The 13,634-nt window shown below is 39.2% G+C and overlaps 1 protein-coding gene across 1 annotated transcript in view; it reads right to left on the minus strand.

The window, feature by feature from the left end:
• Positions 1-462: 462 nt before the first annotated feature.
• ANKH (ANKH inorganic pyrophosphate transport regulator) overlaps positions 463-13,634 on the minus strand; it is a 109,304-nt gene continuing 96,132 nt past the window's right edge. Inside the window, exons 10-12 of the mRNA XM_064661752.1 lie at positions 12,952-13,075; positions 12,272-12,371; positions 463-9,888 (exon numbers count right to left, since the gene is read on the minus strand). Coding sequence (XP_064517822.1) covers positions 9,772-9,888; positions 12,272-12,371; positions 12,952-13,075 — 341 coding nt within the window. The 3' untranslated portion in view covers positions 463-9,771. The remainder of the gene's footprint in view (positions 9,889-12,271; positions 12,372-12,951; positions 13,076-13,634) is intronic.

The raw sequence follows: 13,634 nt of genomic DNA on the forward strand, positions 1-13,634 counted from the left end.
AAAATAAAACGTTTTTGATTAGGAATGTTTTTGCAGCTTCATAAGAACAGCTTTGGTGACTTGCCAGATGGATGGATAAAGCATCTTCTCATGCCATTGCTTTGGCCTGGTGAGAATAACGCTCTCCTTTAATACTAAGTATTTATTGAACAGGAATTATAAAAGTATTTGATTTAGTATGGAAAAAGTATTCTGACCATGGTATTTCCATATCAACGACACTTGGAAGTTTTGTAGAAATAAAGAGCTTGTCTTGTATCATTTTATGGATACTTTTGGATTTCATTAACTTCAAGTTAAGACCTTGCAGTTGGCAGCATCATGCTCATAGTTCAAAAACAATTTGCGTGTTGGATTAATTTCTCACCAGGAAGTATATTTTGCTTGTTCCAAATGAGAAGAGCATTTTAGACCATGTCAGATTATCAGAATTAATAAAACAGAAGCAATCAGAATCATTAATCATATGCAAACTGTTAGAACTTTAATTAAAGTAATTAGAATATGAAAGCTATTGGACAATATTGGAGCACAGATCCCCCTCAAAGAAAGCATAGATCATTCTTTTTAACAATGCAAAAACATACATCTCTGCTAAATACATAAAGAGCACTCAATTTTAATGTGACACATACTTTTATACTTCTGACCTTAGCAGTGATTTAAAAAATGTACAAAGTTGTAACCTTCATTGGTTTCTTTAGAGTTTAAAGAAAACCCACATTTAAAGCAAAGCTTTAAATGGTCAGTAAAAAAATGATCAGTAAAAAAAAAACCCCAAACCAGTAGCTATAGCATGTGTACAAATTACAGAAAGCAACATTTATTTTGACAGAAATCAACTGGAATTCTACAAGTATGACAGAAGATGATGCATGAGGTAACATTTCATTTAAAATCTAGGATCCCTGTACTGTAGTTCCAAACGGTGCTCTGGCTTGACACCTACAGTCCTTGCAAAATTGACTTGTTTAAGTAGTTGAGGATGGCTATTAGGCACACTGCTTTCCATAAAAACAGCTTTATCTTACTAAAAGAATTTGAATCTGATGCTGAAAGATATTCTGAAAGACATAAAAACCAAGTGATACCTCTCAGGTGAAATATGCATTTCCCTAGTTCTCAGATTACCTTCAAATTACAGAAGCAAACTGAAAAATGGGGCCTTTTCTGTAGAGAATTTTTCTATAGAGAATTGACCTTAATCCCAATGCAACTTCAGCAAAGTGTGGCCAGTTACTGCTCTTGCCTCTTTCAGCATTGTAAGCCTGCTGAGAACAAGATGTTGTCCTGCAGAATAATCCATGGTCAGAGGGCTGCGTCAGGAAAAGATAAGGCTCCCAAACTTCCTTTCCCCTCTTTACTAAGCAAGAGTCTTCAGATTTTGGGCTGCTTTTTTTTAGGATCTTGCTTCCAGACACTACTCCTCGCTCCCAATTATAAAAGTATTTCCATAAAACTAAAAACAAGTCAATTTTAGAGAACCCAAAGGCACAATTAGAACATGCAAATATTCTAATTTTTAGGCATTTCTGTGACACTGTTCCCTGTATTATCCAAGCATCCGTCACCAGCATTAGTGAATGTTATCCTTATAGCACCCCTCTGAGATTGGAGAACCTTCTATCTTTGTAGTCTTAGGTTATTAATGGTGGAGTCTGACCTTGCATGATGTGGTCAAAGCTATCTTTGTTCAGAAACTCCATCTCTTTTAAGAGACTTCCTAGGAGTTATATCTACACAGTTTGGTTCTCCTCCGTGATAATTTCCTGCTGTGAAGACAAAATAGTCCTCATCTGCTGCTCTGCACTTTAGGTTTTGCTCAACCTTTGTAGTTTCCTTCTGGAGTGACCTTGTGGCAGGCCCTGCTCAAGTATGCAAAGACGGAGAGAGCAGGGTGTGTGATACTGGCTTCTCCATTGCAAAAGCTGAGACAGTTTGCACGGTAAAGTTTGTCTTTATCTAGTTATCTAGTAAGACTGCCTGATAACCTCTCACTAAAGTGAACCTTTCACTAAAGATGATAATAGAATGGGCTTATGGTTCTCTCTGCCCACCAGTGTGGTCCTTGCAGGGTAACATAGCGCAGGGTGCTTGCAAAAGATGCTTCAACTCATTCATTTGCAGCCGTCTGTCTCTCTCCCCATACACACACTCACTCCTCTACACTCACATGTGCTCCTCCTTAGGCACTCCCAGAAGCTTTCTGTCCCATATAGACCAAACAAGGCTTTCTCAAGCTTGGGAATGCTGCTAGGCTGTGCTGCCAAAGCACCAGGATTTGAGCTTGCTTGCCTTTGTGATGGTGGGGGCCATTTCTGCCCAGTTTGAAAACACAGGTTGAGTTTCGCATCTTGTGCGTTTGCTTTTTAAAAATATACTAGATACTGCAGGTATTTTTATTAAACCTTAAGTAAGTGAAGTGAAAAACTTGTTGATGGTAATAAGTAAGGGTATGTCATCTACAAAAATAGGTCCCTTTAACTTTTATGGAGTTTTTGCTTTTGCAATGTTGTGGTGCTTGCGAAGTCTGAAGATAAAATCAGTTGGTCTAAGTAACCAGTAAATTTGCTGCCTGTAGCCTTCCAGTTGTTTTGTTATAGCTCAGGAGGGATTTTTTTGTTCATCATAATAGCACACAAAAGCAGAGTAACATTAGTGCTTCTTTGGAGAGCAAACTACAAAGTTGAGTAATGAACATTAGTTCCAGGCTCTGCTGTTTTCTGCATGTGTACATACACCTTACTTTCCACCCAGGCAGTATTCTCATTAAAAGTTAATGCAATCAATTTTCTTTTTTTCAGTTCTGCAATTTTTTCTTTGCATTTCTGTTGTGAGTTTTTTCGCTGAATTATGGATAAAGCTGCTGTTCCAATTTTGAAATACATCCTTTCCTAAGAGAGGATTTATATGCTCTCATTTGCAGATAGGCCAAGCCATTTTATTACATAAATATAAGTATTGACTTTGCATTACCTTGATTACAGAAAGGAGTTACGAGAAAGGGTAGCTTTTTTTTTAAGCACTGAATGATGCACAGAAAGAGAGATGGGAGGAAGCAGGTAATAGGTGCAATTGCTTGCTGTTTTCGGGTGGTTTTGCTTAGAGAGTTAATGGGAAAAGTGCTGAACAGTACTCAAATACTTCATCTGCAGATACAATAACTTATTTTTGCTTTGTCCTTGTTGTGGGCTCCCAGAGGGTGGGAGGGTAATGTACAGCTGGTTCTGCAATATGAACATTTTGTCATCAGCAAAAGAATCTGTGCAGCTCAGATGTTTGCTCACATGTCTACATTGTAGACCCCTATTAGGCACTATCTCCCAACCCTGAACCTAAACCCTAAAAAACAGGCAAGCAATCTTAAGTCCTTTAAGATGAAGGGACCCCTCTATGTTCCTGGTTGAATTAGAGAACAATTTAGGCAGGAAGGGGATTGCAGCCAGTTATCTTGTTAAGTCCCCCTCCGCTCAAAGCAAGGCCACCTTCGACATTGTACCAGGCTGCTCTTGTCCAGATGGATTTTAAACAAAATGGACTGCCCCTGTTGATCAGGCTCTCGAACCCACTGTTATACATTCAGTTGTGAAATATATGAAGCCTACATACTTCAAACTATTCTGTGCTGCTCTGGGGATGCAGTGCTAACTTTGCTGTAAAAGTTTGGGTCATGGTCTCACAGATCACTAGAAAGAACAAGGTGGCTGGAGTTAAGAAATGAACTTAAATTAACTCAATTAATTCTTGATTTTAAATAAAGACACTCCCCAACTCCTTCTACTTTTTGACTCTTCTTTCCAGCTTAGCAAATGAGAAGTAAAAAACACTCCATCAAAGAAGAGTTTTGTTGTAAGCTACTTTTTAATCACAACGTTACTTGACGTTCAGTCAGCATGACGATTACATTTTCCTTCTCAAAATGCCAACAGACAAAATGAGCCTAGCAGGAGCCTTCAGAAGAAAATAAGGAAATGTCTGAAGACACTGAACTAGGAATAATAGAAAATAATGAGATAAAACCAATAAATTGATTTGAGCAGTGACAAGGCTTGCTAATACTAAGGAAAACTTTCCCCTCAGGATTACAGGCAAAAGACGACCTAGAAATATACTGCCATTCTTTGTTTTACTAAGATAGAGTGTATACTGTGACTATGAAATGCTGAGACTGAAGCCCACTAACTGTACAATTAATTTCCACGATCTGTGGCCAAAATGCCCTTCTGTGCAAGTCAACGCTCCAAGCTGAGCTTAAAGCTCTGCCCTCATATTTGTCTTTAGCCTTTTTGTTCAGAAAGTGCCAATTACTGAGAAGTCTGGCAATGGTTTTGCTGAGGATTGCATCTATGCACTGACAATTGAACTTGGCTCTCCAAAGAAAATTCACACAGGCTGTCTGAGCCTGAGCTCGGAGCCAGGGCTACCCTGCATCCCATGGCCTTCTGCTGCTCTGCAGGGCTGCCACAGCTTGCGACCACACTTGGACCAAGTTTGCTGCTAAGCTGACAATTCTGCCTTGTTTCATGATGCTGTCAGGCTGCTATACAGTGTGTTGCAGAGCACAGAGTAAATCGGGAGCTCTTCATTCCACCTGGTACTCTGCCACAAGCCCCCACAGCCTGCTCTGCACTGTATCCCCTCCACAGGAGCTTGCTCCCTCAAAAAAAGATGGCTTGCTGCACTTGAATTCTAGTAAAAAACCAAACATGAATGGGGGAAGGGAATCCTAACATATTATGGTTTAGCTGGTATTTGAGAAATGCCAATTTGATACCAAAATTGGGATAATTTTGTCTTGTGTTTAATTAATATTTATGTGATGTTTCCTTAATTCAAACCTGCCAGTTACTCAGAAACAGGAAACTATGTAGTGCCTCCTCGCTACGCATTATAAAACCTGCATGCTGGTTTAATTCTGCTTGAATCATCTTAAGATGTTTCATACTCTTCTCTCTGAAGAGTCTTTCATTTGGAAACCAAAATACTTAGAAGTGGTGTTTCATGGACACACTTCCTCATCCTTCAGTCCCTCTACTGGGCAGCTGAAAGGGAAATGGCAGCAGCCACAGCTCTGATGTTTTCTGCCCTTTGATTCCCTCATATCCACACCATGCTGTTGTATTCAGGATGGGTATACATTACCCATAAGTTTTTCAACATGTCCTCTTTCTCTCCCATTCCAGCTTACTGATCTAAATCATGCTTTAGCTTACTGGTATAGGTCTGCTGTTTTATTTACTCTTTTATGTAGCTTTAAACTGCAGTTTTTAAATCATGTTTAGACTTTGTGTTTAGACTTCCTTGTTCCAATGAACTATACAGAGGTTGTAATAAAAATGCCTGTGCAACACTGTCGTATACACATATACATATGCATGGCCTTCCAGTAGACTAATCCTGCAGCTATCCTCAGGTAACAACCAGCTGCACTCAACCCTGTGCCAACCATGCCACAACGACAAAACCTCAGTGAGAGACAGAGCCAATACTGCTGCCACGCCATTCTCTACACTGTCCCACACTTCACTGAGGATGCTGGCAGTGGGGTTGGGATGCTCGAGCTGCAGGATGCTTGATTCCTGTTGCCACCTTGCAGCCCAACACGAAAGTATGCCTGAAAATTCTGGTGCCTGGGCCTGAAAGCATCCTTTCTCCCGTCTTTTTAAGCATGAGGCGCCATCCCACAAAAGCAGGCACTCCTGCCTTCAAAAGGTTTCTGTTCATGTGCCGTGGCCTGCCCTGAATCAGCTGCATTCATCAGCTAACCCTCCGTCTCAGGCTGCTCCTCTCTGGCTGCAGATTTGGCGAAACACTAAGCAAGAGCCAGATATAAATCTCCTGCTCAAAAGAAATATTTAGCAGCAAAATGAGTAGAAAACAAAAGACTTCTCTGTTACTTACCCAATCCTCTCACTCAGGGTGGCTCTATCTAACAAGCAGGGAACTGAGCCCTCCTGCCTGGAATGGCTGCGCCAGGGGGATGGGGAGCAGGACTGCTCCATGCCTTGGGAACCTGCTGGTGCACCCAAATGGCCTCAGGCACTGGCTGAGAAATGCAGAGCTTTGTGCATCGAGTCCACGGCTTGGTAAGCGTGAGAGCCTGCTTAAAGCAGTGAGGGAAAAACCTGGAGTGTTTCCTGTTAATTCTGAAAAAGGAAAGCTCAAGACAAGTTAACGCAATTTTGCAAATGTATTAAAAGCCGAGGAACATTAATCCACAGCTTATCAGTGTTCTACTCTTATTTCCCACTGTGCAAATTGTTCTGCAACATGAGATGTAGGATGAAGATCAACATTTTTCCTCTTTTTATTGTAACTTCGATTGTATAATTCAGTCTGGAAAGGCCAAGTCTCCACATGAATTCATTGAGATGACTGCGCTCCAGCTCTCTGACACAGAAACGTAACGTTTCTATTGTAAAATAATTACCACAGAGATAGATAGCCATTTCATAAGCAACAGCACAAGACAGAGACAGCTAAGCCATTTTACTAGAACTCAGGGAAGTCCTTTTCGAAAGGAAAAGGTGCAGAACAGGGTATGTACCAGCATCTGCCTGAGATACTCAAATCAGTAATGCTCTGAATGGGGCTTTGGCCATAGAGGATGGCTGCCCACTCCCAGCCTGTAACTCATCAGACTGGCTGTTTCACCAGTCCAGCTAATTTGCCACTGACTGGGAGCTGGAGCAGCAACGTTTCAAGTGGTCACTGAAGCTCCTGCCAGCAGTACCCAGAAGCATAACCAGTGCCTGCAAGGGACAGAGGAATAGCAACCTGGACATACCTCTTCCTGCTGAGAACCCTGCCTGTCCCCCAGCGAGCACCTGAACCAGCATGAGGGGCTGGCTTGGAATCACTCACTGCAGAAATGTCATCACATTTTGTTAATCCAGCAGAGCAACGAAAAGGAACACATGACCTGCAGGAAGCAGAAAGCGATGCAATGCACGTGTCTTTATGTCACTGCTTAAATTCTCAAACAAATCCCACCACTCCTGTGCTCATTCAGTATCTTGCAAAATAAAGGACTAGTATTACCCACACAATTGAAAATTTATCTTTTACAATACCATTAGTTTATCTCTGTGTGACCAATAATTCAACTTTTGTGTTTGTTCAACTTTTATGTAAAGCACAAGCCTCCATGTTTTCCTTTAATTTGTTTTCAATTTTTTACTTTTTGGTGCAATTACTATCTTGAAACCTACATTGGTAATGCTCAACATTTTTCAAAAATACTGCTGTTTGAATTTTAGTCATGTACCAAAGAAATATTACACAAAAATATTTTCTTGTTTCATCTCTACAGTTCCTGAAAAACTGTATCTTGTGGACTTGAATACAAATGTACTGGAGAAACCAAAACTACATGAATAGAGGAGACCTCAAATGGCCACTGTGATCTGTAACAGTCTATATACACATTATATACATATGATTGTTTGAGAACCTGTATTCATGAATGTGCACAGACTACATACTGCACACATAACTTTGTCTGAGGGGTTTTTTTTAAATTTTGTTTTAAACTACTGTCAAAACCAGGATTTACCCCATGGTGGTACAGAAAAACGTGGTAAATGGATTTAGTCTTACCATCCTAGGGCCACTGCTCATTAACTGAGAAGTGATGTTGCAAATCTGTTAGTTAACACAGTAATTTCTACCTTTTTTTCTTATTGCATTTGCACATGTAACAAATTGGTACAAATGTTTCCGATAAAATGTAAAGTTCATTGATACAATGCCTTTCATGATGGCCATAACTGGTTACTAGTCAACTCTGTAGTTTTGTAGAGACATTTTTAGCTGAACTTGGAAAAATAGGAAACATATTGTAGTTTAAAATAAATGTACATAATATACAATATATATATATTTATACACATGTGTATGTCTACATACACATATATTGATAAAACATTTAAAGTAATGTTTAGTTTTGATCAGTTCTCTGAGTGCTGGGACTACCTGGCAAATAAATCTAGGAATTTGTCCACAATTAAATAATAATTTCCACAACTTAGAAAAATATACTTTTACTAAATAAGGTTTAAATTAACTGGTTTATGGATATAGGATGGAGGATAATGGTTTCCAGACTCTGACGTGATTAAATCTGAAAGAACCCAAGGTACTACAGACCGGTAATGAACGCTGCCCTGCAGCCAAACACAGAAGAGCACAGAAATACAAGCTGCTGCCGCAGCCATCATCAGTGGCACCCAAAACCTCCCTGGTCATCTCTTACACAGGCTTCATTTCCACCCGACTTGAATCACCCACCCGACCTCACGCTCTGTTATTTAACCCACTTCAGCCACAGCCACACAGCGCCTGCCGCCTGCTCCGTGCACAGCACTGGAGGACTGGTGGGAGCAGCTCCCAGCTCCCACATAATGCTTGCCTTGAGAGCAAACATATAAACAAAGTCCCTAATTATCAACTTGGAGGACCACCAGTACTTGAGATTCACCATACGGATTTTGACCTACTGCATAGGTAAATATATTATAGCAAAACATACGTATGAGTGTGTGTGCCATGTGTATATAAGTATATATACATATACACACACGTGATTATGTGTATCTCTATATAAAAAATTTCATCGAGCTATGTGTAGTAACGTGATATACCATGGTATCCTGCATATGTTATGTTTGTTTTTTTTTTTTTAATATAGAGGCACCAGAAATAAGTATATAGAGCAAATCAACCTTTAAAAATTAAAGTTAGATCAGTGGACAAGAACTTTGGTAAAGCTTATCAATATTTATTTTTGTTTAATTTAAATACAGTTGTAGTTTATCAGTTGCCATCACCCTCTTCAGAAGAGGATAGTGCCTGTTTTTTTTCCCTAAAGAAAATTATATGTAAGGTGGGGCTTAATGATTCAAGAAAATTCTGAATTAAATGTTTAAATTTTTCAAAAGATTATTATCTTTCTGCTGGAATGAAAGCTAAATAGAGTTCTTGTCCTGTGTGTACTTTATTTATCATATACATACATACATATATAAATATATATGTATGTATGTCTCTGTTTATGTACCTGTGTGTGTATATATACATCCACACACTTTTAATACAAGAGAGGAACCTGTTTTTCTCCACGTTGTATGTGGAGACTTACATGTTCCTCCCTGTCTTTTACCCTGTGCAGTATAAGCTCTAGTGACGAGGCCAAACAAAAAGATATAGTTCACCATAGTATATTAGTTTATGTAGCAAAGTCATTTTCAAGCAAGTAAAATAAAGCTCTGTATTCCAACTTCTTTTCCTTTACATTTCTCATGAAGAAAAGGAAGGAAAAGGAAAGAGGGGAGGGAGAAGGATTATGGCAGTAGCATTGAGCCAGTGGCACATGCCAGTGTGCACGTGTGAGCGTGCAAGTGCATGCCCATACAGATGCACACACACACATGCACAGAGAGCAGGGCTTTGGTTGACAAATGCAGATTGTCCAGAGAAGGTAGATGCATAAGTAAGGAAGACTCTACAGTGATGCAATTGTATCTTTTATGTTTGCATGGAGTGAGAAAACAAATTCAATTGGAAAAAAAAAAATAAAGAAGCAAAGACCTCTTTTTAGGTCCCTCATCAGTGAGAGCATACTCAGTATGCTAGAGAATTTATCTGAAACCTTTTAAATCAAGGCCTCTTTATTACAAAAATAAAAATGAACAAACGAAAAAGTATGAGAGACGACAAGATGCTGAAGTGTCACTCCAATCGTCCCTGCAGAGAACAATTGCATCCCATTTATTATTCATTCTCTTCTCTCATTTCTACGATGTCTGTCATTTCCTCCGTGTGAGGCATGTCGGTCATTGCAGAGTCTTCACCTTCTACAGCTGTCTCATTCTCATTCCTCTTCTTTTTCTAGATTGAAACAAGCATTCAGACACCTATCAGTAAGCTGTGCATGAACACACTCCAATGAACTTTCTGCAGCTGGGAGCAGTGAGGTGGGAACCTGGTTTGTTTAGAGTATTTTAGTAAAAACTAGAATATTTGTGTCATATTTGTGGCTTGTCACTAATAACTTGGATTAACTCAGAAGATTTTCATAACCTTTCTGGGGCTCAGCTTTCTCCTTTCTAACATAAATGCAATCATAGAGGCTTTCTTATGCTAAGCAACATCCAAGACAGGCTTCAGCCATGACTGGAGGGAAGAGAGCATCTGGAATCTTTTACATCACAGACTTTTTATTAAAAAAACAAAAACCAAAAAACAAAAACAAAAAAACCCCAAACCAAAACAAAAAAACCCCAACAAACAAAAAACCCCACAAACAAACAAAAAAAAACCCCAAGTCAACAAAATATGGGAGAACAAAAGCTGCTCTAGGGAATGAAACAGAGGTGGCAACCTAATTTCTCAAATGTCAAACCAGGCATTTTACAAGATGCAAACATTCTGGCTTTTCCTGGTACTGCCAGTCCACTGTGATCCTCCACCCAACCAAGGCCAAGCAATATTAGAGTATTTTTGGCTAGCAGGAGCAAGAGGTCATTCAAGAGTCCCTATGATTCATCCAGGATGTCCTGGATTAGTAAAGCTAAGAAGCGTTCAACCCCCTACAAAACAAGTTGAAGCATCTGTTCCTTATTACCCATTTCTCAGCAGGCTGACTAGTATTACAGAAAACAATTGGACAGCTGACAAAATATCCCCCCCACAGGTATTATTGATTCAGCTGAGCTGGGCATATCAGAATTTCAAAATTTCAGAGGTGCCTACAAAACACTTGATTTGCAGCTCTCAAACTGTAGGTGAAAGCAACTTGGTGCATAGAGCTACCGGTTGGCTCTGCCACTGTCACACTGAATAAAGAATAAATTAGGTTGGCACCGTTATTACTACTACTACCTGCACTCACCACTGCAAAAAATGAAGCACCTGGCCAGAAACACTCTATGAACTATGACTGTAACAAACAAGCAATGAGGACATTAGTCCAATTTTGTGAAACCACAGGCCAAGAACAGGCCATTTCAGAGTCTACAGGTTTTACTCTTTGGTTCTCAAGAAAAACATGACAGACTAATCATGACAGAGATCATGATTCTTCTACTGTCTTATGAACCTTGACATTTTGATCTGCTGCCATGGCCTGCACTGTTAATACATATCAAAACTGATTTTATGTTGTTCCAATATAAGGCTTTTAGATATTCCATCTTCTGTACTTTTTTTCCAAAAACACGAGTGGTGGATATCTCCATTTGGCACTTCATAAGATGTCTAATTAAAAAAGAAACATTCACTGCATAGATTACATTTTCTGCTTCCACCCACAGAGGTGTACTATGGAATGATGTACACAACCATGCTGTTTCTGCCCAGAGTCAGACCTGGTGCCCTACACAGTGCCTTGAATATGTAACTGGAAGGACACAACATGCAGGCACTGTGATGTACCCAGTCACCCAGACAATATTTATCCTGCGTTTGAACGTAATTTAGTGGAATATTCTTTGAAATCCATGTATCACTACTACTCTGTACATGCAGGGTTGTAGTGTGTGAAAAATATAAAAATATGCCAGGGAGAAAACCTCCCCTGTTTAATTATTTGTAAGCTATTATTATCAACTGCTGCAGGAGTATATCTTGTTTTAAACCACTTCTCTAGATGGCAAAAGTACATAAGCAACTGTACTTTTTGTCCATTTTCAGCAGAGCTGTTTTTATAATGAAATAGAAGTACACATAGAGATATATATGTATACACCACGTAACACATCCCATGGTAGGAGAGTTAGAACTAGTTGGAACTTTAAGGTCCCTTCCAACCCAAAGCATTCTATCATTCTGTGATTCTGTGATTCTATGATTATATATGTGTGTGTATATATATATATATACACACATATACAATAAGAAGCTTGGATGAGTAGTTTCCATGTCTACATAAAAATGCTATGTTGTACTGTAGTAGTAGATATACAGTGCAACACAGGCGGTGGTAAGGACATGCTACCCATGATACATGTGTTTTGAGGAACAAGAGGATCACATCAGACCAGCATGTCCCATGGCCTGAATGATCACTAGCAGCTGGAGGGCACCTTTTGGTTTTATTTCAACTCAAAGAATTTCCAAGTTGCACACTCCTGAGATCAAACAGGGAAGCAAACCAAGTTCAGTAAGTGGGGATGCCGGTGAGTTACATTTCAAAAGTGTACTCCTAATCTGAACTAAAATCCACTATATTCATCAACTGCTTTCACCAGATCCTGTAGAGCCAAATTCTTACCTGTTTCCGATAGACATAACAGGCTGCTATTGCAACCATGGTGGATTCTCCTACAAAACCAGCTAGAAGGGATCCTACTCCAAGAGTGGCTCCATGAACTCTGTAGGTGGCATAAAAAGAAAGCAGTCATGGTAGTGTTAGAATACATGATTTGTAATTATATTTTCACTGGCATATAGAACCAGTCTGTTGTTAGAAATATTTTCTTCAAAGATATAATACATTGGCAAAGAGAATAACCGGCATTTTAAAGCACTTGTTTGTTTCTTAATGGCTACACTGTTTAGTACTAGAAGCTGAATCTAATTATGGACTAAGAATTTAAGTCTTGTACAGAGTGCTGTAGAATAGATTATTTAACTTATAAACAAGATATTCCTCCATTACTTTTCTTAACAATGCATTTAACAACATGGAAATAAATTCCCCTTAGGATACGTTTTTGCCTCTGATATTTGCATATATTTTTCAAATGGGACATAAGTACTGCGCCTGCCCAGAGCAGTCACACTTGTAAATTTGTAAAGCTTCTTTTTTCAGAAATTGACACTTTAGCCTTTATATCATGGTTAGTACTTGGGGAAAAAATTCTGAGCTATGCAAATTCAGCTATAAAGTGACAGGGAACAGGAATGAAGAGGAACACAAACCCATCAGTTTTGTGAAAAATAATGATTTACCCTAAGTAAGGCAGGACGATGAGACTAGTGATGAGGACGATAATCCGCAGCACTGAGCTGGGTGCCAACACAAATGTCTTCTTCAGAGTCATCAGCCAACCAGTCAAGTGCGCTCTGACAGTCACTGTTCAGAAACAGGGGAAGGGGAGGAGGTGAGGAGAGAAGGAGGCAAGAGTAGTAAAAAAAAAAAAAAGTCAGTCATCTCATATGCACCTCTTTCATGCAGAGAGCATGAAAATTCGAATCAGAAATAATCACTGTGAAACTTGTTGTTGGTAACTTTGCACACTGGGAAACCCTATTAGAAAGGAAGTAGATCTTGTATCCAAATTGCTTTAATATACTGATTTGGGGAAAACAAAGAAACAAACAAAAAAGGCACTTATGGACAGCAATCCAAGAGCTGCTCTCTCATAATCCATTTAATAGATGGTCCATTCTTTTTCTTCATTTAAAAAAAAACTATCCCCTTCCCTAAAGAGAAGTCACATCAAAGAAAATTTTCCATCTGTTGTGTGTGGTACATGGTGTAACAGTCAGGCACGAAAAAAGATATCTATATGTACCTATTCTTATATTTGTAGCTTACCTTTATAAGCAGAAAACAACACATGATGTCGCATTTAATTAGCTCGAAATTTTTTGAGGAGAAACATTTCAATTATTGCTGTCAAGCTTGTTTT

Source organism: Pseudopipra pipra, chromosome 1 (assembly GCF_036250125.1).
Source record: "Pseudopipra pipra isolate bDixPip1 chromosome 1, bDixPip1.hap1, whole genome shotgun sequence".
NCBI lineage: Eukaryota > Metazoa > Chordata > Aves > Passeriformes > Pipridae > Pseudopipra > Pseudopipra pipra.